Source organism: Labrus bergylta, chromosome 14, assembly GCF_963930695.1.
Source record: "Labrus bergylta chromosome 14, fLabBer1.1, whole genome shotgun sequence".
Lineage (NCBI taxonomy): Eukaryota > Metazoa > Chordata > Actinopteri > Labriformes > Labridae > Labrus > Labrus bergylta.
This window is the reverse complement of record NC_089208.1, coordinates 22,792,053-22,815,657: the sequence shown is the minus strand read 5'-3', so window position 1 is coordinate 22,815,657 and position 23,605 is coordinate 22,792,053. Positions and strand designations below refer to the sequence as shown.

Sequence of the window (23,605 nt, the reverse complement as noted above, 5' to 3'; positions counted from 1 at the left end):
CTGATTCATTCAGTGTGGAAGTGGCGTCATTAGCCCGCCTTATGTTATTGACACTCCAACTCAGATGTGATCTGCACGATGGCTCAGTAAATAATACAAAACTTCACATTGCATGGAAACAATTCAACAATTTGAAAAGCACGTTACCCGTAACCAGCCGCATCCGTTTTTATTTGTTTTGATTCAGAGGCGCATGTTAAAGGGGCTATATGTAACATTTAAAAATTCTGCGTTTGTAGCGACACCGCATGGCCGTTAGGCAAGCTGCACCAGTTACCTGTTGCTCGCTCTCCCTCGTGCTCGTACGTACACAAACGAGCATCATCATTGGTCGCAAAACACTGGATATTTACCGGCAAAATATTCAGAGGAGGTAAGTGGTCATACACATGTGAAAGTCTGTGAAGGAGTCTGTGTGTCTGTATTCATTCTCCATCCTACAAACGACAGTCTCTGCAGGCACTGGCTGAGAGCAGGAGTGTGTGATGAGTTTGTCCGCCTTTGAGAGCTCTTAGAGCGGATAGAAGTGTGTGGAAGACGGCCTCTGGCTGTGGAGGTGAAGACCGGCAGTGTGTGATGAGTTTGTACTGTTGATCTCTGTAAGTGGAGCGGAGTGAGGAGGACGTTGAGAACGTGCATAAAATGTCACTTCCTGGAACTTTTGCCGAAAATACGACCCGGGGAAAGATTTTATACAGGCAACACAGACAGTGAACATCTACTTTTTCACATCAGTTAACTGTTCGCTTATTAATGGGCAATAAAAAACTATTTCCACATGTAAAAAGCTACATATAGAACCTTTAAGTGATGTTTTACATTTAATTTCACACAGCCTTGTGGAAGTTAAAATACGACTCATTTCCTGAAAGGATGCATCGGATCCATACTGCACAAAACCTGGAAGTTTGCAATCATCCTGAAATGTTCAGTTTACTGAGGTGGACGCAAAAAATGCAGACTGAATGACCACGAGGGTTCAGTCTACTGAAGTCCACACTCCATACTGAACTGCGGCTTTTCAGAAAGGGCCAATATCTTTCAAACTTAGCAAGGGTTCTTTATCACAGACGTTAACCGAGTTATTTGCATGCTACATTTTAAAACAGTCAAAGAAACATTTACCTGTCTGCCAGTGACAATAGCTTTGCTGACACCAGTATCTCAAACGAGCCAGGTACGGTTCATCTCCTCTTGTTTTTCTTTTCTTAATGATTTTCCAGATTTTGCTGACATACAGCTTTCCACTTAACCTCACGTGGCCAGTTTGTGCTGCAATCCCCCTTCTGCGGCTCAGTGTAGTACATAAATGAACCCTGCGTGCGCAGAATGAGCTGAATTCATCCAAGTAACCATCAGATTAACCTCTGCCTCTATGAATGTACCAGTCAGTATGCAGCTGCTGCCTCATAATGAGCACCAGAGAGGCCCCTGGGCTGGACCAGAACATATGCTCAAATCTCCGTCTTTACTTCATGTACAAATTAGAAATGAAGGATTTTTATTCTCCTCTCTTGCAGTCGGCTTGAAGCTGCTTTAAAATCCATTAGATATTTAAATTGGACTTCTCAATTTATTGCATCTACCCTGGAAGGATCTCAAAACTCTGAATATGCATGTTAAAAACACGGTGTAGTGTTTTTATCACAAATTACTAAATAAATGACTTGATACATGTCTTTCTAAATGTCTCCACTAGATGGCGCAGCTGCATCACTGTAAAAACAGGAATGGCAGCTGTCTCCCGTTAGTGAAGCCTGATAGATTTGCCAGATGTTCACTGGGACCTCCAACAGAACTGCTCTGAAAATGTTGATGTCTGCAGACGCCGGGGCAGAAAACACAGAGTGTGCAGATTTACTGTAATGGTCTTTAATATGCCTCTGTGTCTCGGGCGGTACCATTACATGGAATGATCTCACTGTAATGATGTGACGGAAATAATTAGGGTTTCAGTGAGAAAATAAATTGCCAGACAATTTAAATAAACAATCTGGTGAAATATTTGTTATTCTTTTTATCGCTATGAAAAAAAATTGATATGTACTCACACTGATATGTACGTTTTCTGACTCTCGCGTGCGTGCGTGTGTGTGTGTGTGTGTGTGTGTGAGTGATGTGCTTTGTGGGTGTGCAGGGAGGATTTGGATTGCAACAGAGGTCCACACAGGCAACACTTCCTCAAAACCGCACAGAGACACAAATACATATAAAACAAAACTACCATGGATATCATCATGATGGACGTGAGTGAGATAAGGAACACAAAGACAAACAGTACATAGTAAAAGTGTACAGGCAATGCCTACAGATTATTTAACAAACCCAACTGCTGATGGAACAAACCTCAGGTATCTGTTAGATTTGACCCTCCTAACAGAAGTGAACCTCCTCCCTGTCTGCAGGAGTCTAAACTCTGCATGCTGAGCGTCTTCCAAGCCTTTGCTTTCTGAGGCTGGTAGGTTTTAGGGTCAGGGAATGTGGCTTTGGTGTTATCTGGTTTTATTAACTCTTAATCATGTTTTGTATCGTTCGTGTGTCTACTGACTGCAGATGGACTCAAGCTAACAGGTGAACTCTGCTGCGATGCTAACCCTAACACTAACCATCTGATTTAATGAGATAAATGCATACTTTGTAGATGCTCCCTGACAAACTAAACTGAACTAAACTGACAGAAAATCTGCTACTGATTTCTCTGAAATGTCAAAACTATCTCGCATTGTGTGGGTGCTGGCAGACTCGTGGTTAGTACACACGCCTCGTGCAGTGGCTGTGCTCCTCCAAGCCGTCTCCCCTGGGTTCAGGTCTAACTTGTAGCTCCTTTCCCCCCATGTCATTATCCACTCTCTCCTTTCCTTGATTTCTGACTCCATCTATCCTGTCTCTAAAATAAAGGCATACAAAAAACTCTCCCTCATTGTGAATATTTGTTGTAGAAAATGTGATAAAAGGCGATTTCTTTAGGGTGCTGCAAATTGTCTCGTGTGACACAGACCCAGCGGCAGCTACAGGCATAAAAAAATAGTCCGTCTTTTTTTCTGACGGTCTGGTAAATGATAATAATAAAAGTTGATTTCAGTCTGTTTCATTACCACATTCAGAAGTCCTCACAGGAGCTTAAAGGCCAATTTACTGAACATACTGCATGAGTAAAAAAGCTTTTATCATATTACAAACCTGACATGTAGTGCAGGGTACATCCTTTAGCTGCAAAGTCAACTGAAATGCATACTCCATATTCTTCATATTAAAGTACACATTTATTCTAACATTTCAGGCAGACAACTCACCCAACCTGTATTTATTTAAATATTTATTGCAGCAGCAGAAAATAGTCTTTGTTCAGCGTGTAGGCTCCATGGCATCACGGCTTGCAGCTTTAATTAACATGCAGAAATGAGAGGAGTGATGGGATGATATCTTTAAACCCCCCCCCGAGTCGGAGTCTAAAGGAGGATGCTGGATGCATGGTGTTGCTGAGCGAGAGTGCAGAACGGGTTCAGGTCAGAGCAGGTGATGAAAGAGCAAAGAGGGAGAGAGCAGAAATCTTGTAGCCTCAATAGAGCGCTAATTGGACGGAGGTGTTGTCAGGTGATTTTGCATAATGACACACGTGTCAGTGCAGCTCGAGTTGAATGCCTGAACTCGCTCGCAGGCGTCGCAGAACATGCCAACATATGGCAAACAGATATTTTTGACAGTAACTCATGCTCAGTGAAGTTTCACAGGTGTTATTACTTTGTGTTTCTCTGAGCGCAGGCCTTCTTCTTTATCAGTTTTCATAAAGTGTAGCAGAGGCATCTGTTTGATATCAAAGCTTAAAAGTGGCAGGAATGTAACGGGAGCTGCAGCACAGACTGAAATCCAGTATTAACCCTTTCATTACCCATCAACCACAGAGCTCAGGCTCTCCTGATAAACACGCTGCGTCTTCTAAAGGCCTGCATGACGTTGAGCCAACCATGTGAGTGACATTTGCGTTCTTTCTGAGTGTTTACTTTTAATATTCTCTCAAGTGTGAGCGTGTGTTTCTGACCTCTGCTGAGTTCATGGAACGTGATACTCTCAACCTTCAGCATCTTAAGCCTGGCTGCTCTCGTCAAAGATTAGCACAGACCGGACAAACAGGGCGTATCGGCGAACTTTAGTACAGTATGACAGCCGCTTGTCAATCCGATTTCTGAGCTGTTTAGACTGTTGCTGCAGAGGCGCCAAGCATCCCTTGGCAAATCCTGACTGCAGCGTGTCATTGCGTGTCCCCATTGTTTTGTCGTGGAGCAAAGCAAGCAGGGGATGTCAAAGGTCAGTGTCATGTCTATTGTCACACACGAGGTCATGCAGTAATCGGACTGCATTGCCTTCAAATGTTTGTATGAGCATTTATTTGTTGATTTATGACATTTCTGAGCAAATATTTCCCAGAGAAGTCGACAGTATTTAACATAAACAGGTTAAGGAAAGCTAGTTCAAGGATGTTTTAACCATTGTTTAAGGTTTAATCGCTGTGCTGTGGTGTTAGCTGGTATTTCCTCTTGTTTTTGAATATTTCACACTTAAGCGTGTAACTTTCCAGAAGTTAGTCGATCACTCAGCTAAGGGAATACTCTCTGGCAGCAGGATGTGTATTTCAAATAACAAGCAAACACAGACGCAGACACATGCACAGTCAAAGGTATGTGGAAAACATTCTGGAGGTAACAGTTCAACCTGCAATTAAAACACAATGGGTATTGTACACAATGTTTCTGAGCGCTTTATCTGCATACCTCTCCTTTTTCCCCCGTCGACCCTGGCTGTACAGGAAACTGTCACAATGGCTAATAAATTGTGCAGAGCGATCAATGAGGCAGCCAGGGGCCGGAAGGGGAGCGGATACAGTCGCTGTTTACTCAGGGATAGGGAGCATTTCAGTCCTGAAAACATCCATGCGTCATGCACAGTCTCACAAAACAACACGCTCAACAACATGGGAGCAGTCAGCATCAATCACAATGCTGTCATGATATCAATCATAATAAACCAGAAATAATTCATGAGAAGTGAACATATTTACAGTAACAGAGGAGGACAGCTTATCTGCTGCCTGTTTGCGTTCTTGTCAGCCGTCCACAGGCGAGCAGCGGGGCGGTGATAAGAGGCGTCAGACCACATCTGTGGATGTGAAGTTGCACTCTTCCTTATCACGAGCACACTGCTGCACTGACATGACGACATAGAGAGGAAGAGGCCTCTCCACCCTCCGGACTGCCCCCTGATACTCACTATTACATCACAAGGGCCTTCCTGTCTTTACATCGCAGCTGAGTGGGGGCCAATAAACAAATCCTACTTTACTGTGAAGATTCAGGAGACAGAATGAAGCTCTGTTCTTGCACGTAAAGAAAGGAGAGGGAATACTTTGGCTATTTGATGGGGGACACACAAAAACGAGGAAAATGATAAACTGTGCTGTCGGGGATGATTCTGCAAAAACAAAATAAACACGTTCAAGATTTATTTTAATGGTTGGCATTAATTAACACAAAGGCCTGTTAACTGTGAGTACAAACTATAAAGTATCACAAGAAGGGAAAATGTGAAGAAGGACGTCATTCTTTAGTGAAATTGAAACTGTAATATCTTAAACATCATGTGAGGTTTTTTTTTAGCTGTTTGTGAAACAGGATGTAATTTAATATCGACGTCTTTTTGTTGCCAGTGAAGAAGATTAATTAGTCCTATTAGTCATTTTCTTAAAGCCTGTTATCGCTAGGTTGGTGTCAGGTGAGACGACTAAAAATGTATTTAAGACTTGATTTATCCTGAGTGCTATAGACATGACAGATGAGATCTAAACCATGATGTGTTTAATGTGTAACTGTAGCTGCTCCGCTTGTCTGCCTGAATGTTTTTCATGATGTAGCTGTTGATGTTGATGTATGTGGAGAGTCTATCAGCTTCCTTTGGTGGACAATAAAGATTTATTCTATTCTATTAATCGGCACCCTGATTAAAATACATTTCCACAGCAAAGATTCATTAAAAGAAAGCAGGATAAGATTTTCATCAGGAAAATTTGGTTTTTGTTGATGTAGGCGCCCCCTGTGAACAAAGCAGTCCATTACCTGTTCGTACGGTAATGGACTGCTTTGTTCACAGGGGGCGCCTACATCAACACAAACCAAAAACTCCTCACCGGACCATTGAAAATGGCGCTGGCGTTGTCAGCCCTTGGTCTTTTAGTGTAAAAATAAAAGAAGAGGTGGAGGAGACAAATGAGGAGAAACCGCACTAATGGGTGAAAGCATGGATACTACAGAGGCATGCTCAAGGGGCTTTCCTGAACCTGTGAGGAGAGCTAGAGAGACCCCCTCTCACCGACCCCCGACACTGATTCAACTACGACTGACAGCCGACGATCTCCTTGGTGTGTCAGGGCCTTTAAAGAACTAGTCTAAATGTAATAAACGTGAACTATGCTTCCCGGTAGAGTAATTTATTTTATTTTGTAAATAAAACGTTTTTTTCTTGTAAATAATTACGAGATAGAACCGCTTCTTCTTACTGACCTCAGACACATCTTGTCTCACTGAACACAGCCAGATGTCCGTCACTTTCAGCTAATATATCAACAGTGTGAATGATGATGAGTCATTTTAGTGTTTGACTTTTATTTTGAACACAAGGCTGAGATGAAGATCGATGACTCTGTTCTCTCACTGTCATGCAAATGATGCAGTCTGCAGCGTGGAGTACGACTCTGCATGACAAAGTAACTGCAGCCAAATCTGAGGTTTGCTCCATAATGGCATGGGCACATTCTGGTCCTATGTATTTAGCATTCCTGATTCAAAAGGCTCGCTGGCCGCTGGGCTGGAGAGAGCTGATTTACAGACACAGCCACGGCAATGGGGTAATTACAAAGACCAATAGAGTCTAAAAATAAGAGCTACAGCGCTCCCTGCAAGTCAGACTCAGCCACAATGCAGCTCAAATTTCTGCAATTAGGCAGAGCTTTATGTACGTGTTTTTTTTTTTAAGGAATGCAGTTGAAGAAAAGGATTCAAACTAAGGAGATCAACATGATGAAAATGCAGGAGGACAGAGGAGTCTGAGCTGGTTTTACCTCCTGGTCAGATCAACTGAGACAGATGACCCTCGACCGTGGATGGAGCTGTCGGATAAATAATTAAATGAGCAGATAAAGGACGCCGTCTCTGCCTCAGAAAACTATATTTAGTCTCTCTGCCTCCTGCTGCTGCTGCTGTGCTCCACTCCATAGCCCCCAGATCAGACTTGGAAGGACTAAAGACATCAACCCAGATCTATTCAAATCCTCAGCTGCTAAGACTCTCTGCTGCTTGAGTTTGGGAGCACACAGCAGCAGGAGGAGGGTGCTGGGGGGTGGGGGTGCAGCCGGTGGCTACAGCGAGCTAGTGTCAGAGTCAGAGACAGTCGTGAGGTCAGGAGGTCACAGCAGACGAGGAGAGGTCAGAATGGCAGAGCCCACACCTCAAGACTGGCAAAGCCGAGACGGCTCCGGCTCCGAAAAACAAACGAGGGGTGGTCCACTAGGTATCAGTGGTCTCACTGTTAAAGTCAGTGTTGACAGCTTGACACTAAGACAGGCTGTGCTGCTGAATTTGGCTGAATAACTTTTTCATACAGAGAATTATAAACTGTTTCTTGAGAGTCTCTTTTTTCCTGTTTGGATCATTCAAATATTCTGGCAATAATCGGTGGAAGTTTGTATTTTCTGGTTTCTGTTCCAAACAGTAAACAGCTCATCAAAAGTCATCAGTCACTGACATGAGTCACTATCTATCTGTGACTGTAGTGAACCAGCACATCCTGTTTGTCAGGGAATAAAACTTTCAGGTGCAATGCTCTGTTAGACGTTCAGGTGCAATGCTCTGTTAGACGTTCAGGTGCAATGCTCTGTTAGACGTTCAGGTGCAATGCTCTATTAGATGTTCAGGTGCAATTCTCAGTTAGACGTTCAGGTGCAATGCTCTGTTAGACGTTCAGGTGCAATGCTCTGTTAGACGTTCAGGTGCAATGCTCTGTTAGACGTTCAGGTGCAATGCTCAGTTAGACGTTCAGGTGCAATGCTCAGTTAGACGTTCAGGTGCAATGCTCTGTTAGACGTTCAGGTACATTGCTCTGAAATACAAGAAGACAATTTTAAAACTTCTTAGTTTGAGGAAAAGGATGTTTTGTTTTTCTTGGGTTAACAAAACATAGAGGAGGCCTGTTCATTCCCCTCCGGATCTTTAATGAGCGGTACATCATGTACTCAGGGAAACGGGGACACTGGTTCCTTTGTACAGGAAAGGGGAATGTATGTCTGTGGATGTATACGTGACTGAGGGAGATACCCAGTGTGTGTGTCTGGTGATTACTGTGTGTCAGAAACTCCTTGATTGTTTTAATTGCCAACATTTTGTTTTGTGTATTGCACTCTAAATTAATTCAAATTCACAGAAGAATAAGAGATTAAAATAGATATTTACATAAATTAGAAAAACAACACCAATCAGAAGGAAACATCAGAACTTTTTAACTCAAATTTATTATTAAAGAACTTTTCATACATTAAACAAAGCATGCAGCCCAAAGTGCTTCACACAACAGATCAAATCGTTAAAGACTCAAACAGGAAAGACGGTAATAAAATCATAAAAACAAAGAATTTAATAAAGTAATTACCAGAGATAAACCCAATGTAAATACAATGATAAAAGGTTATATATTGTAAGAACATGTGAATATTAATGACAAAAAATGATTTGGTATACTATTGCCAGTAAGTACGAGAACACTGGTTCAAAGTAGGCGCTCCCACCGTTGAGGAATGGATGTACACAAGGGGTATCATGATAAAGTTCACATTTGCTTTCCGAGTTTAAAAAGAAAGTTTATCGAATGTAAAACCTGTAAGAGAGACACTCTGACTTTCTGCACCCACCTTTTCTAATTCCCAGCAAGAAGGGGGACAAACAACACACACATAACTTAAAGTGGATCAAAGGAGTCTGTAGTGAAGGTTATATGCTATAGTAGGTCTTCAGTTTACTTTCAAAGGAGATTAACAGTTTAGAGGTGTAAAAACAGAAAGCTATCTACTGGTGCTTGTGTGGGTCACATGAGGGACATTTAAAATAAAATAAAACCATAAACAAACATTTATTTGCATTCATTTCTATTTGCATTTTTTATTCTTGCAATAGCTTCATTGTGCTGCATTTGAAGGAACTGTCACCAAAAACGAACCCACTCAAAATCCATTAAAGCTGCACTCTTAGTTGGAATAGATTAATAGTTACTGTGATGTTATTTTTGGCTATGCTGAGGGTGGTGTTGAACTTTTTAGGTGAAGACGTGTTTACCACAGAAACAGCTGATAGACACGTGTCAGAGGGACATTTAAACTTTTTAGTGGCAGTCACATGTGAGAATGCAATAAAAGCGTCACCCTTATCGGCCCGCAGGCACTGGGCCTCGGCGATTAGCAGGTTATCTCTCATCCTGCACTGCAGGGTCAGCCCTGCACTGAGACAGGAAGGAAGGCTGGGGCAGTGACTTAGTGGCTCCGGGCCACATCACAGAAAAACTCCAGAGTGAGAGAGATAGATCCAGTCCCACTGAGCCATTCTGAACGATGGAAAAACACACAGGATCCCACAGACATGAGCAGCATATCAAGCACATCCCAAAGAAAGAGAGAAGGAGGAGGGGCTCCACAGAGGGAGACAGGAACAACTGTTTACTGGGGCTCCTTCCGAAGCCCCTCTGCATGAGACCACTGCCTGGTCCAGCCCCTCTTCTCCTCTTTTCCTGCATCCTCTTATCCTGGATGTCAGTGTGCAGCATTACAAAAGGAATTCTTGTCAGTATCACTTGATCATTTTCTGCCGAGGCTGCCAGGCTGCACTGTTTGCATCATGCTTTCCAGATTTAAACCGAGAGGATTTCTGACTTCAAAGTCATTGGGAGGAAATTGGTTGATTGCCTCAGAAGTAGCTCAGAGAAACAAATGCCATCAGCGGCTTTAGGTTTTTACAAACAGAATGCTCTCATTTCAGTCTTCATAAAACAATACAGGCTAGCTACATAGTCATCGATATAGTTCATTTTTATTTGACCAGATGAATTACAGTAGTTAGTTCCTTTAATTTAATGCCGCAAGTTGGCTGGTCGCATGGTGCTCCGCCATTGGATAGTCTGAGAGCCGCAATGCATTTTGGGGCGGTTTAGTATGATTCAAAAACATATGTGCTGAAAAACTAGAATACAAACAGCATTTGGAATACACAAAAAATGCATAGTATAGGATTTCAGATCGTACTATACTCAATATGACATCATATTTAGATATATATATATATATAGATATACTATAAAAATATGCAGTTTTGGACACAGCCTTAATGATAGCTAGCTTACATTACTGCTTCTTAGCCCAACTGTAAGCTATCTTACGTATCTTTTAGCTAGCTCCTTGCTAGCATTATTATTTGTAAGCTAACATATCTGTTAGCTGGCTTAAATTGTTGTAAGTTAACAAAAGTTTGCTAGCTTACATCACCATTGGCTAGCTGATGTGATATTAGTAAGGTAACTTAACTTTTGCTAGGAATCTACACCATACATGGATGCATTATAGATTGGATCACAGTACTAGAGGTGGAGCCTTGTTATTTCCAATTAAAGCTGCTCAGTGGTGAATGAAGACAAAAAGTCTGACTTCTATGTGTAAAAGTAGCCGGACCTTCCACGTTACTGGGCCCATAGAGCATGCTCACTTGTAATATCTCTGAACTTGGCTTTAACTACATTTACAACTTTTAAGACCTGATGATTTTTAAAGGGTTATTTAAGTGTTCGTATCAGTAAGTTAATGTGCCTCTAAAAAAACATTTCCACAGTTTTATAGACGACTCTTCCCCAATATGAGCTTATGGGGAAAAAATCGTTTTGGGCCCAATGACATCACAGCTGCAGTACCAGGTTTGGCCACCATGTTAAAATGGCTTAAAGGTCCCATATTATGCTTTTTCTGGTTTTATATGCTCTTTTGTGTGTTTTCCAAGTGTCCTGTACATGTTTAGGCACATCTATGTGCAAAAATTCAACTTCTCCTATGTCCTCCTGTTAGCTGTAGCATTAGCCACCTTGATAAAAATTTGTCAGTCCGACGTCATTGTCAGTGTGAGATCACTGATCTAAGTGGCAAGCCCTGCAGCTCATGTTGCACACCCGTTAACTTCTGTAGCACGCCCACGATATGCCGTAGCCTGCGGTAGCACAGCAGTGCTAAGGTGCTAATGTTTATGCTCCACTCGGACGGAGCCAGTGGCTGCATTCCCAATATGGTAAAAGAGGCGGGACATTTCCGAGAACCGTGCTGAGCAACTGACCAATAACGACAGAGCGGATTGGCAGACCAATCAGAGCAGACTTGGCCCACGTGGGGCTCTGCAGTGTGGGCTCAGCAGAGCGTAGCTGACAAACTCAAAGCGTAGAGGGAGCAAGGAGGAGCAGTACATGAAAACAGACACTTTTTTCAGACTTTAGCTATTGTGAACGTACAAAAGTAAGTACATAGATTAAATATACGAACCCCAAAAAGGGCATAATATGGGCTCTTTAAGCCGTTGGCACACTTCCGGGGGGCTTGATTGTGTACCATAAAATGATAATGTACGTTACAACTTGATTAAAGGCTATCCCTTTTGGTCAAAAAGGATTTATGAAATATGTCTCTTTTTACCAATTATGGCCTAACGTCCCTCAGGAATTCGGCTGCCTCTTCAGTTGGTGATCAACAGCTGTGCAACGATTAAAGTTTGTCAGATTCTTTGTTGATGGGATTTTTAAACAGAGACACAGCAGCTGCTTTGTAAAACTTTATAACAGCATCCCAACCTGAGGCTGCTGTGAGAGGGAACAGCCATTTTAGGAATATTTTGAATAATAATGTCACCTCAGGCTTTTAGAGAAATCTGAAGAGGCCCTTAAAACGCCCGCTTTTTTTAAACTCATCGTCAGACTCTGTGCTTGTGCCAAATCAACAACATATCTGCGTTTTTGCCCGTCCTCACACCTTTCTGGTCCAGTTCCCTCTTGCTTCAGATTTACATTCACTCCTTTTTCTGTGATCATGTTGGAGACAATGTTGGATTCCAGTCTTGGCAAAGTCCGAATAGTGTGTGTGTACACAGTGGAACAGCGGAACAATTAGCTGGAGATGTTTTGGCTCTTTTCTGACAGAACACAGATGATGTAGCTCTCGTCTGCATGCAGGATTGGACATTTCCCAACCATTCAAAAACGGATTGTCTTCTTTTTCAGTCACACTATGATATTACAACCGCAGTGATACTACCACAGCTCATCTCATACAAAGACGTCCCATTAAAGATCTCCTCTACCGGGCACGATAATCTTAGTAAAATCCTGAAGTTTTCATATCTTGTAGTGTGAGTAGAGCCCGACTGATTAATCAGCCAACCAATAATATCTGAATATTAGAATATCCAGTGATTATCAGTATCGGCTAATTTGATTGCAGTTATGCGCTGGGATTACTCGATTTATTCACCAGTCAAATAACATTTTCCTTTGAATTTCATTGTATTACACTAGCAGTTCTCTTTCACCAGCAGAGGGCGCTATATGGATTACAGCACGCATCTTCACTCTCCAGAGTGTCAAGCGTTGATGCATGTACATTCATGCACCATTACTTTCCAGTTGAGTGAAAATCTTGTCTTCTTGATTTATCTTTTTCACAAGTGTTTGATATCTGCCTTTGAGGGATCAACACAATAAATATTTATATCTATATCTATCTATCTCTACAGATCAATCATAGATCAAAGAAAGATATCGGCCGATTACTTGAGATTATGGAGAAGAAGATCTGTTCAGATTCTGCTGATGTGTGTGATGTTACAAGATTTCAAAATAGGGAAACATTTTAAAATTCCCGCAGTCTGAGCTACTCTAGTGGTTTCCTTCAGTTTCTATTGAATTTCAACGTCACTGCAGGGGAAGTCCTTTGGTTTTGGCAGGAAAGCCCGGAGACAGGTGAGTTCCACTGAAGTAAGATTTCACATTTCATTCCCACACGTCTTGAAAGAATAAGTTCCTGCACACCTGACCAAAACCAATTTATCATAAAAGCAGTCTAATCCTGTACTGTAATTCATCTAAACAACAGATTCTTCTCCTAACTCACCACACAACATGAGGTTTAATACACTTTGTATGCAGCGTGATAAGTTATGTAAGGAATCATGCAACCCGGTCCACATGATGATTATGACGTGTCATAAAGTCTACCCTTAAACACTTCTGTTTCACAGATTAATCATCCATTCAGGAGAAGTTCTCAGAAAACAAAGGATGAGGTTTCAATCATCATGCGGCGATCAATGACAATGCTTACAGTCTGTCCTCTTTAGGGAAATGAAAACCAGCAGTACACCAGACTGTTACAGGGTCCAGGTAGGTCTTTGTCAACACTTAATGTGCCGTTAATCTTTACAGCAACACCTCAGTCACTGAATGTTAACGGCCTCAGATCAAACTGTCAGTGTTATCAGTGAATCTGGATCAAAGTGTAATGATCAGATGAACTCAGGGTCCCTTATCTTTGATCACCTACAACATTAAAGTCCTTCCTGTCTGTTCGAGAATTGTTTAATATAGCCTGTTATTTCCTCTCACATGAGAAATAAGATGGAATATTTTCATGCTGTGTTATATTGACTCCCATCTGATTGCATCATACTGAATCGTATTCTAGATTGTTGTGTATTGTATCGTACCCTACTTCTACCATAACTCGATGCACCATGCCCTGGTGTGCCATGCCGCACCCCTGTACCGTACTGTATGGTATGGTGAGGTATATATACTATATCGTATTGGATTATATCGTATCACATCTCTTCGACTCTCTATAAAATAATCAATCCAATGACCCGTCACCAATGTTGTTTTTATTGACAGCTTTATCTTCCATGTTTCAAACTGAAGTAGCACAACAATGCATTGATATGAATAAGAGCGATCATATCTCTACTGTTCTGGTCTGTTAAATTCAGGATTGATGTTAAGATTATTTTATTTAGTGATAAAAATCAGAGCATGGAGGTTACATCAGGTTATATCAGCACTCCTTACTCTACCTCCAAACAGCTCTGATCAGCTGACCCCTCCACTCCTCACTGACTGCTCACACTCTGATCAGAGATTAGTTTGATTCATTAGCCCTCCTGTGGTTCTGTTCCTTCATTGTTTTGACCCATTTTTATACATGTAAATCTGTTTCCTTTTCTGCAAATGTCAATCAAACAATCTCTCACAATATCGTCTCTCTTGGATGCACTTTGATGAACATAATGTTTTGCTCTATAAATAGATGCATCGACCTGAATTCTTCCTGAAGAAAAAAAAAAACTTACAAGCATGCTGTTGTCTGATCTGAACCTGCGAGGAATCACTCAGGGAACAAGAAACAGTAGGGATCACATGTCAGCAGCTTTACAGAGAGAATAAATCTACTAATAAAGACAAATTCAAAGAAATGTTTGGGACCTTTACTAAAAATAAAACAGCAGAGGGGAATAAATGTGCCACTAGTCCTACAAGTGACCTATTTCTATGTAATAACAGTGTTCATTTCTCTTTAAGCAGCCTTACAATTGTGATCAATGTGGACTGATAAATATATAAATAAATGAAGTCACACCCACCCACCCATTTTCCACCACTGCCAGCTTCTTTAAATAACAGAAAGGCTTTTCCAACCGCGATCCACACACTCGCTCACTGCAGCTCCAGTATCAGGTGCGGCTCTCATCATTCGCTGCAGGGCTTCACGGGAGGAGGAGTTTCACCGCGAGGTCACACCCCCTGCACTATAGCACCAGGTCCTCCAGAAGAATAAAAAAAAAACATACGGAGTAGCGCACAGTCTGTCCGTCACCGCCGCGCACTGCTACAAAAATATGAACCCGAGCAGAGCCGCTCCTGCGCTTCAACACTTGAGACAACAATCCCACTGCGACTAATTCCTCCTTCAATCACAGCCCAGCGCTCAGTCCGCTCCTTCTACAACTCCTCTCCTCTCCATTTGATCTGTCTTCTCTTTCTTTTATTTTTGGTTTACTGTAATACCTGCGCTGGATCTTTCGTGCAAGAAAATGTGCGTGGACAGAGACGGGTGCGAGATTGAAGGCTGCAGCAGTTTGGACGAGGTGCGCACGCTGTCCGGCAGCATGAGTCCCGGACTGAAATCCAACCCGGACCTGCACCCGTGCAAGCCGGGCCACAAATTCCGCGCCGCGCTGCTCAAATGCCGCTCACCGGCTGCTGCTGCTGGGATCCTCAGCTTTGGAAACGTCCTCAATTACATGGATAGATACACAGTGGCCGGTAAGACACCTCTCTTTCTCTTCTTTTTTGATTAGATCAGAATATTTGACACATGAAGAGGAGCACATTTATTCATTCTTACGCGCTGGAGAGGTGTGAAGCGGACTGCACACCTCAGCTGAAGGAGGCGGAACAATGGGTTTCTCCAAAGCGCAGTGGACACAAGCATGTTAGGGGCTTTTATTTTACTGTTAAAGACTGTGTGTGTTGTGCTCACTTTAAAACAAGATAACCCAAATGTCTGCTAACACTCGAGAAAAAAACGGCTGACAGTAATGATTTTAACCCGGGGCTGCAGGATAATTGCAGATCGATCAATTAAGGAGATCAACTCTCCATCATCCTCAAACCTGGCTGCAAGCTCTCGCGCTGACTGAGCGAGTGTGTGTGTGTGTGTGTGTGTGTGTGTGTGTGAGTGAGAGAGAGAGTAACTGTGTGTGTGGTGTCAGTATAAGAGACTGCAAAATGAGAGATAGCGAGAGAGAGGGAGTGTGTCACTGTGAGGAATAGGTCATTAGTTCTGGGAGAGATTTAGTCAAACATTTCGCTGTGTGTGTGTGTGTGTGTGTGTGTGTGTGTGTGTGTGTGTGTGTGGTGTTAATCCTCCTCAAGTGTATTCCCATTATGTGTGACACAGAGCAGATCTTATTTTCAGAGTGCAGTGAGTGTTTAAAAATGTGATTTATGAGTTTATTTGAGCCGTTTGATTCTGATGAGGTCATGGTGTGATTGTTTTAATTGTAGATACTTTTGAGGTGTGTTAAATTGGTAAGATTTCGTTTTTTGAGCCCACTAATTGAACAGTTGAATTCACTGTGAACACGATTTACTGAAATACATTCAAACAAAAATCAGATGTGAAGCAGAATATGTATTTTTATTCCTTTAATGTGAGGAAAAGATTTAATTGCTGAATATGTCTGCGCCCCAGATTAAACTTAGTTAAAAAAAAAAGGATAATTCTACTAAATTAAGTGAAAGTGCACAAATATGAGAGTTTCATATTGAACTACAGGACAACAGCTTCTCTTCACCTTTGTTTGAGGACGATTTGATAACTAGAAGCTGCATCAGAGCTGCTTGTTAAGGCTTCTTGGGCTTTAAACCTCGGCACTGAAAGGGTTAAAGATAATGCTGCAGGATGGAGAATGGAGGAAAGCGTGCTCATGTGGAGAGTGGGCTGTTCTATATAAGGAGATGCTGTCCTGGTTAGAGAGTCACTTTGGTGGCAGAAATCTTTGATTCAATCTTTTGACTCCATTATCTGCCGAAGTGTTTTTAATGAGCCAACATTAAGATGACTGAATCTGATAAAGGAGGTGTAGCCTATCATTTTATTCAGTAGCCTGTGGCAGAAGGGAGGTGTGGCTAATTGAAGCAGGACAATGTGTACACTGAAGTATAGCCACATGCATGCCTGCAGCTCTCCATCCTGCATGCTTCAGGTCCGGTCTGTCCACTGTCACAGAGTGGATCTGCAGAGCCTCGGGCGTCTCAATGAGTCTTAAGCTGCTCGCGCTACAGCCACAACAAGAATGTGTGGATGTAGATATCTAATCTTAGCATCTCCAAGAGCCACCGAGTCATGGTGGATAGATTATCCTCTCCATCCTCGTCCAGTCTGCTTTTACAGTAATGATTTGTACTCCGCTCTCCGTACACCTCCTAAAGCTTTGATCAGAGGAAAGCCCTCATTAAAGGGGCTCAAAATCAACTCTCTCCTCCTCTCAATCATCATCCTGCCACCGCTATCTCATGGCAGAAAATCCTCAGAGCGCTTTCTGTGCAGTGACAGGAGAGAGAGAGAGAGAGAGAGCAAGGGGAGAGAGAGGAGGAGAGAGTGGACAAGGAGAGGAGGAGAGTGCAGGATGATGGGGTCGAGGAGGGGGTGTGGTGGCTGCAGCAGCAGCGTGCGGGCTAACCCTCGTGGGGAGAGACGTTGTTCTTGGTGCATGTGGTGCAGAGGGGGTCCCCTCCCTCTACGAGACCCTGCCACCTGATCGCTGCTGGACTGGTTTGCATTATGCATGGGCAGCATGTGCGTCGGAGCCTCGCACAAAACGAGGAGCAGCAACCATGTGCATCCAACAAAACTGAGCGGATCTCCCCTCCCTGCTTCCTTTCTCCTCCTATCTCTCTTTAATCTCCTCTCCTCTCCTCTCCTCTCCTCTCCTCTCCTCTCCTCTCCTCTCCTCTCTCCTGCTGTGTGAGCTACAGCACAGTAGTAATTAGGTGTTGAAACAGCACATCTGTGTTGCTAGTACAGGGTGTTTTCTCCAAGTGTGTGTGTGTGTGAGGGGAGGGGAGTAATCTAGAGCCGTATGATATCTCTATAACATCCCTACAGTGCTGCTGGACGAGATCTCCTGGTGGTTTTAGTTTTTTGTCAAAATGGGACATGTAAGCGTGCATTAACAGTTGAATATCTTCCTCCTGTTTAGCATGTAGTTTATCTGTTTCCTGCATCTATTAGTGCTGCTAATTTTTACCCGAAGGTCGTCCTCATCCACAGTTTTCTCGCTCCTCTTTCCTTCTGTAACTCGATGGATTAGCCAGCCAACATGCAAGCTAATCTCACAGCCTCCACCAAACTCATCTGAGTGTTTGGAACAGCTCGCGGGGGCTTGATGTGATTTGAATGTGTGGCTCGTTTATCAAGGGCTACATCTGATCACTTAGAAGTTTCCATGTGGAGATAAAATGTTTGTCTCTGGGCGTTTTTGTCAGACCTTTTTAGAGAAGAGTTTTTTTTTATGTATGTTCATACAGTAGTTGTGTTGAAAATGTGATTTATTGTGCAGCCCTACACTACCTCCTTCTCCACTGCTCTCTGCCTCTTCTTCTCCTCGTCTCTAATCTCTCTTCTCTCTGCTCCTTGGTCTCATTCAAACCTTTTCACTCCCAGGTACCCAATGCGCATCCCAGCTCATAGATCTTAATGTCAATTAGCCAAGCATGAGCGCACACACACACACATGCACACACAGACACTTTAGAGAAAGAGGGGCTGAATGAGAGAGGGGAGGGGCTGCTGCTGCAGTGGCAGGCAGTCAGAGGGAGAAGTGGACGCAGAATGCAGGCGGGGAGTGATGCAGTTCCCCCCACAGCGTCAAAAGGTCTTTGTACCAGCGGCCATTACTGTAGTGTGTGTGGATACTAAAGCATTGTCACAGAGACAGAGGGCGACCATTCCAGACACCGGGGCCTTTCTGCTCCACAACAATGATGGGAAAACTACAGCCGGCCATGCACAGCAGCCGGGTCAAACACTCAGATCTTTCTGTTAATCCTCCAGTGTCAGAGGTGAAGCCACACACATGCACACACACGTCAAATATCTACACAGACCAACTGCTGCTTATCATTCCAACACTTAACGGGAGGTTGTTTTAGATATCAGTATGTCTCATACAAGATGTTGATATGAAAATCATCATTCTGCAAGTAGTGATGCTTCAGAGATGTTTAAGATCCCAGCATGGATTTATAATGAGTAGTAAAATAAAGTCAAGAGATTCTTATCATCAGCTGGGAAAACAGAGTGGATGCACGTGTTGACCGTCCAATCTTCACCTTTATTTCTCGATCCGTCAACGCACGCAAAAGCAGAACTGGAACAACATTACAAGAGGCTAAAAGTGAACGAAGCGAGTGTCAAAGTGATCCTTCAGTGTTCATGGTTCAGACAAAACCAGCTGATCTCTGGCGCTCCTTTCTTCACCTCTAAACTATTTGACCTCTCTGAGCTTGTTCTTCAGGAGTTAGTTGAGGTGCTCATCTGGAAGAAGGAATGAAAAGTCAAAGATTTGTAAATCAGTAAACTGATGAAATTGTGAGCAGCTGTGTAAAAAATCACAATATATTGATAACATCAACCTACAGATTTCTAACAGCGATTATCTCTCAGTCTGGAGAGGAAGTTTACTGTCATGTAAGAAAATGAATATGTGAACGTTACGCTCCTTCCATCCCTCTTAGAGTGGATTTAAAATATCTCTTTCACTCTCGTCATGCAGCTCGTTAAAATGTCATCGTCGCGAGGCTACAAGCAGTTCACATTTCTTCAATTTCTGTCTTGTGGATTGGAACGGACACAGTGATCTGTTTAATGTCAAGGAACACATGCACCAAATCTTAGTGTGAACAGGCTCAGAGGAGGAGACCACCATTGAGTTTGAGGGGTGCTGAAGAGAGGGGGGGGGGGGGGGGGGGTGAGACAGCAGTGTGTTGGACTCAGCTGTTCAGCTGGTGGGCCAGACCTGACCTGGAGTGCTCCTTCAGAAGCCTGCGCTGATTTTTACGACTGTCTGTGAAGCAGACATGGCAGAAATGGGGAGCTTCTGGGATATTTGAGGGCACCCTGCTGAGGCATGCTGGGAAATATGATTGTGATCAGGCCATGCAATATTGTAGAAGAGGAGGAGGAGGAGGTGGAAGATGATTTACGATGCTTTCTTGGGTCTCGTGTCTTTAGAAGCAGCCATTTAATCCACAGCCACTCATTTTCCATTTTTTTAGAGTGCATATGAGCTGTAAGATTTAGAAGGCCACTGTGCTTAATTTAATTTGAGGTGGCTTTGTAACCTTAAATCCTGTTGTTGGTGGGTCTGTGGTCCCTCAGCAGACAGTCCGAGCTCCCCGACAGCTTATCATAAAGAGGGGATTAAGTGTTTTTCTCGCAGAATATGAGGATATGTGCTGCAGACACTCTGCACTTAAACTTATTTGCCTGGTAAGAAGTAAACCCTGAGGTGTGTCGACGGCCCCCCCCCTTGAGAGAACCCCAAAGTCAACCCCCCTTCTCAGCCGGAATTCGGGTAATTTGGAGAGGCACCGACTACAGCGTAATCTGCAGTAAACAGAAATGTTGGGGAGCTGCAGATTAAAGCGTCCACCAGGCCCAAGCTGTCATTTCAAGGATACCTCCAAAGAAGTCCCCTCCCATTGGACAGTTCGAGGACCTTTGCATGTGAACTCGTGGCATCCTGCATATGAGCACAGATGACCGGGCAGTAAATAATCCTCTTAAGACAAGCTCTTTGTCAAACTGTAAGAAAGACCGGCGGCCATCCATCCAGTCTGACTGGCTATGCAGATTAACTCCTGATTGCTTTATGTCCACCTCCTTTGTGGCGACTCGTCACCGCTGTGCTTAAGGTCATTCCTCTGCATTAGCATTTCCTCTTTAACACAAGTGACGAGTCAATCAGTCCCAAGACTTTCTTCACCTGGTTTACAGCGAGCTTCAGGCATTTACTTCACTGGTATTCTTTATTTTGACCCCCCCCCCCCCCCCCCCACACATTTCAACAAAAACACCTTTACTTACTCCTTGCATTTTCAAAATAGCATCATCACTTGAGCTGTAATTCATTTAAAGGGAATTATCAAACATGTTTATTCTGCTTTGTTGTTCAGCATTCCCAACATCAACACTGTTTGAAACCTGGACAGATTAGACAATTAGGAGAGGACTCCTCGGCTTAACTTGAAGTGTTTATCATGCGTGACGGACATGACATGAGGAAAGAGATGTAGCAAGACGAGACAATGAAAGAAGGAAATGTAACTTCTGAGAATGTGTCGCTGGGGACTGACGGGCAGAAATGTCCACATGGATGAAAGTGAAACACTTAACAATGATTTGTACATTAGGTCATATTTATTTATATCTTTTTTAATTCAATTGTTTTTTTCCCCAAAATCTCTTTATTGGCTTGCACAGAGGATAAGAACACATTGTACTGTGGTCATCTTTTGTAAACCCCATTCCTGCTCCCACCCATCCCAGTTAAAAACCCAGTCAGGATGAATCCTATTCCCACTCTGTTTTCACATTAGTCTACCATAATACAAACTCATGCATCCTGGTACAAGGAGCAAGAAGAGAGAGGAAAAAATAAATTAATAAAATAAATGAAGAACAAAACGAAGCAATACTTGAAGATAGTTTCATAAATAATTCAATTATTAGACATTCAATTCACAGGGTAAGACAACATAAATGTTTGTAAATTGTAAATTGTTTTTAAGTTGAGTATTGAGTAGTGGAAGATTCAGTTAGCTTTGTATGTTAGCATACTGCATTCACACATGACAACAAATATAGTCTCTCAGCTGATCCTGACAGATCAGAGCGAGGTTTGTGTTTCCTGTGTAACATAATCTAAAGACACGAGTGTCTCTCTGACACTTAAAGCAATTTATGAAATGTGTTAAACTGAACACTCTGGGGAAGTCTGAGTGAAGCTGCTGTCGGGATTTTGATGAACTTTATCCCGTTAATTCAGAAAAACAGAGCAAACATTCATAACTTACCTACCTCGTAATTTCAATGTAATTAGCGTTTTTTTTTAATCTTCAAATGTGAAAGCAAAACCTTTCTGTATCTTTGCACAGAAACAGCCTGTAAGACTCTCCTACGTAGGACTATTATTTCCTTTTTTTTTTACACTTCAGAGCGTCTATTTTTATACTTACTTCTGTACAGAAGTTGAATCAGTTCTACTTTTACCAGACAATTACTGCAGCTGTACTAAGGGTAATATAAAATTAAGGTGCTGTTGCCACCTTTGTTCTGATCGTCATCACAAGTCTTCTCCTGCCTGTTTTCTTAAGACAAAGAGTTCTGTCTGAGGTAAGAGAGCTCAGGATGCAGGAAAGGGAACCACAGAGGGTAGGAAAGAAGAAGAGGGAAGAGACAGAGCTGGTTTCTGTCTGGCAGTTTGCAGCTAAATTAAATTCTATGCAAATAGATTGTAGAAACACACGCCTGCAGATCTTCCGGGTAACATGAACATTTCAGCAGAACACGGAGAGCGTCTTCCCACAACCGACCTATGTGAGAGGCTGCATGTCTGTCTGTGTAGATTTCAGGGTTAAGCTGCTAGTTGCATGTTTCAGCCTTCACTCTTCTCCACATTTCACCCTCCCTAGTTTTACAGCGTTCACATTAAAGGTCCCAAAACAACGGCAGCGACATTAAAACGGTGGAGCGGCCTCTTGTAATTGACTTTATAGGGCTGCTGCCTTTTTCTTTCCGTGTGATGTGGAGCTGTTCTGCATTAGATGAACTGCACTGTGCGGCATGAAACGTCTCTTTGAAAGACAACACATCTGTTTTGAAATCCTGACGTCAATTCAGTTTCAATTGAAAGCAGAATATTGAGCGAACTCTACGTATGTTAAATCAACTTTTTTAGCATATGGCGTGATATTCCACCGGGCGGGCTCTTCCAGACAGGTTTCTCACAGATTTCCCCCTAAGCTCTTTATGTCTGTATCCTTGCGTGCCGTTCCCACTGCTGTGAGAAAACAGTCTGTGTGTTCTTTAGGCTCCGATTTAGCCGACGTCTGTAATAGTAACCGGTGGAATTAGACGCAGCTTCTTCCTCCTGCCAGTTCAGGCCCTTTCATGTGGCTCCTGCAGATTTTTTAACCATCGTGCAGACGCTTTCCCCTCGCTGCAGCTTTCACCCTGTGAACCCTCTCGCCTGTGTTTCATGGCTCTTCTTAGGGGCGGCAGTTCTCTGACTCTTCTCCTCGGTACAGCTGTTATTTTGGCACAGACCCAATCCTGCATCCTCCGTCGCTCATCACGGTTTTGAGGTCATTACATGTGTTCTGGAGAGTCTATTCATACTCACTGCTGCTCATGACTGGATGTCTTTAAAACTGGTCTTTGAGGGGACGATGGTACAGGAGGTGAAAGGGACAGGTGCATTTCCATGATCTGCTCACAAACACCTTCATCAGTTGGAGTTACAGCAGCGACACATCTTTTAGTAGTCGCCTAATGAAGGTACTTAAACCTTCAGTGCATGATTGCTGCAATTTGCTTCCAATATGTTATTCCACTTGGAGCAATAAGTCGGCTAATGAGCAGTTTTCTGCGTTCTGTCTCGGGGTGGGGTACTGCAGCGTTCGTTTTTAAAATCCCCTGTGATGCCTCATCAAGCTGGACCAGCAGTCGGGAGGAGTAACAATTAAATCAAGCACGAGGGGAAAGAAGAAGGGATGTGATGAAAAATCATAAAAGCCAGCGGACAACCCAACCCACCATTATCATCTAGTTATGCGATGAAGGGTCATGCATGTACGAAACAGCAAACGTCTAAACAGTTTTCTATATCAATATCAGTTCTCACTTTTCATTAAAGTTTCTGTGGAACTTCCT

The 23,605-nt window shown here is 42.9% G+C and overlaps 1 protein-coding gene across 2 annotated transcripts in view; it reads left to right on the top strand.

Moving 5' to 3' along the window:
• Positions 1-13,960: 13,960 nt before the first annotated feature.
• The window catches only part of spns2 (SPNS lysolipid transporter 2, sphingosine-1-phosphate), an 84,665-nt gene continuing 75,020 nt past the window's right edge, over positions 13,961-23,605 (top strand). For both annotated transcript variants that reach the window (XM_020650438.3, XM_065962885.1), the window contains exon 1: positions 13,961-15,429. In XM_020650438.3, coding sequence (XP_020506094.2) covers positions 15,198-15,429 — 232 coding nt within the window. In that variant the 5' untranslated portion in view covers positions 13,961-15,197. The remainder of the gene's footprint in view (positions 15,430-23,605) is intronic.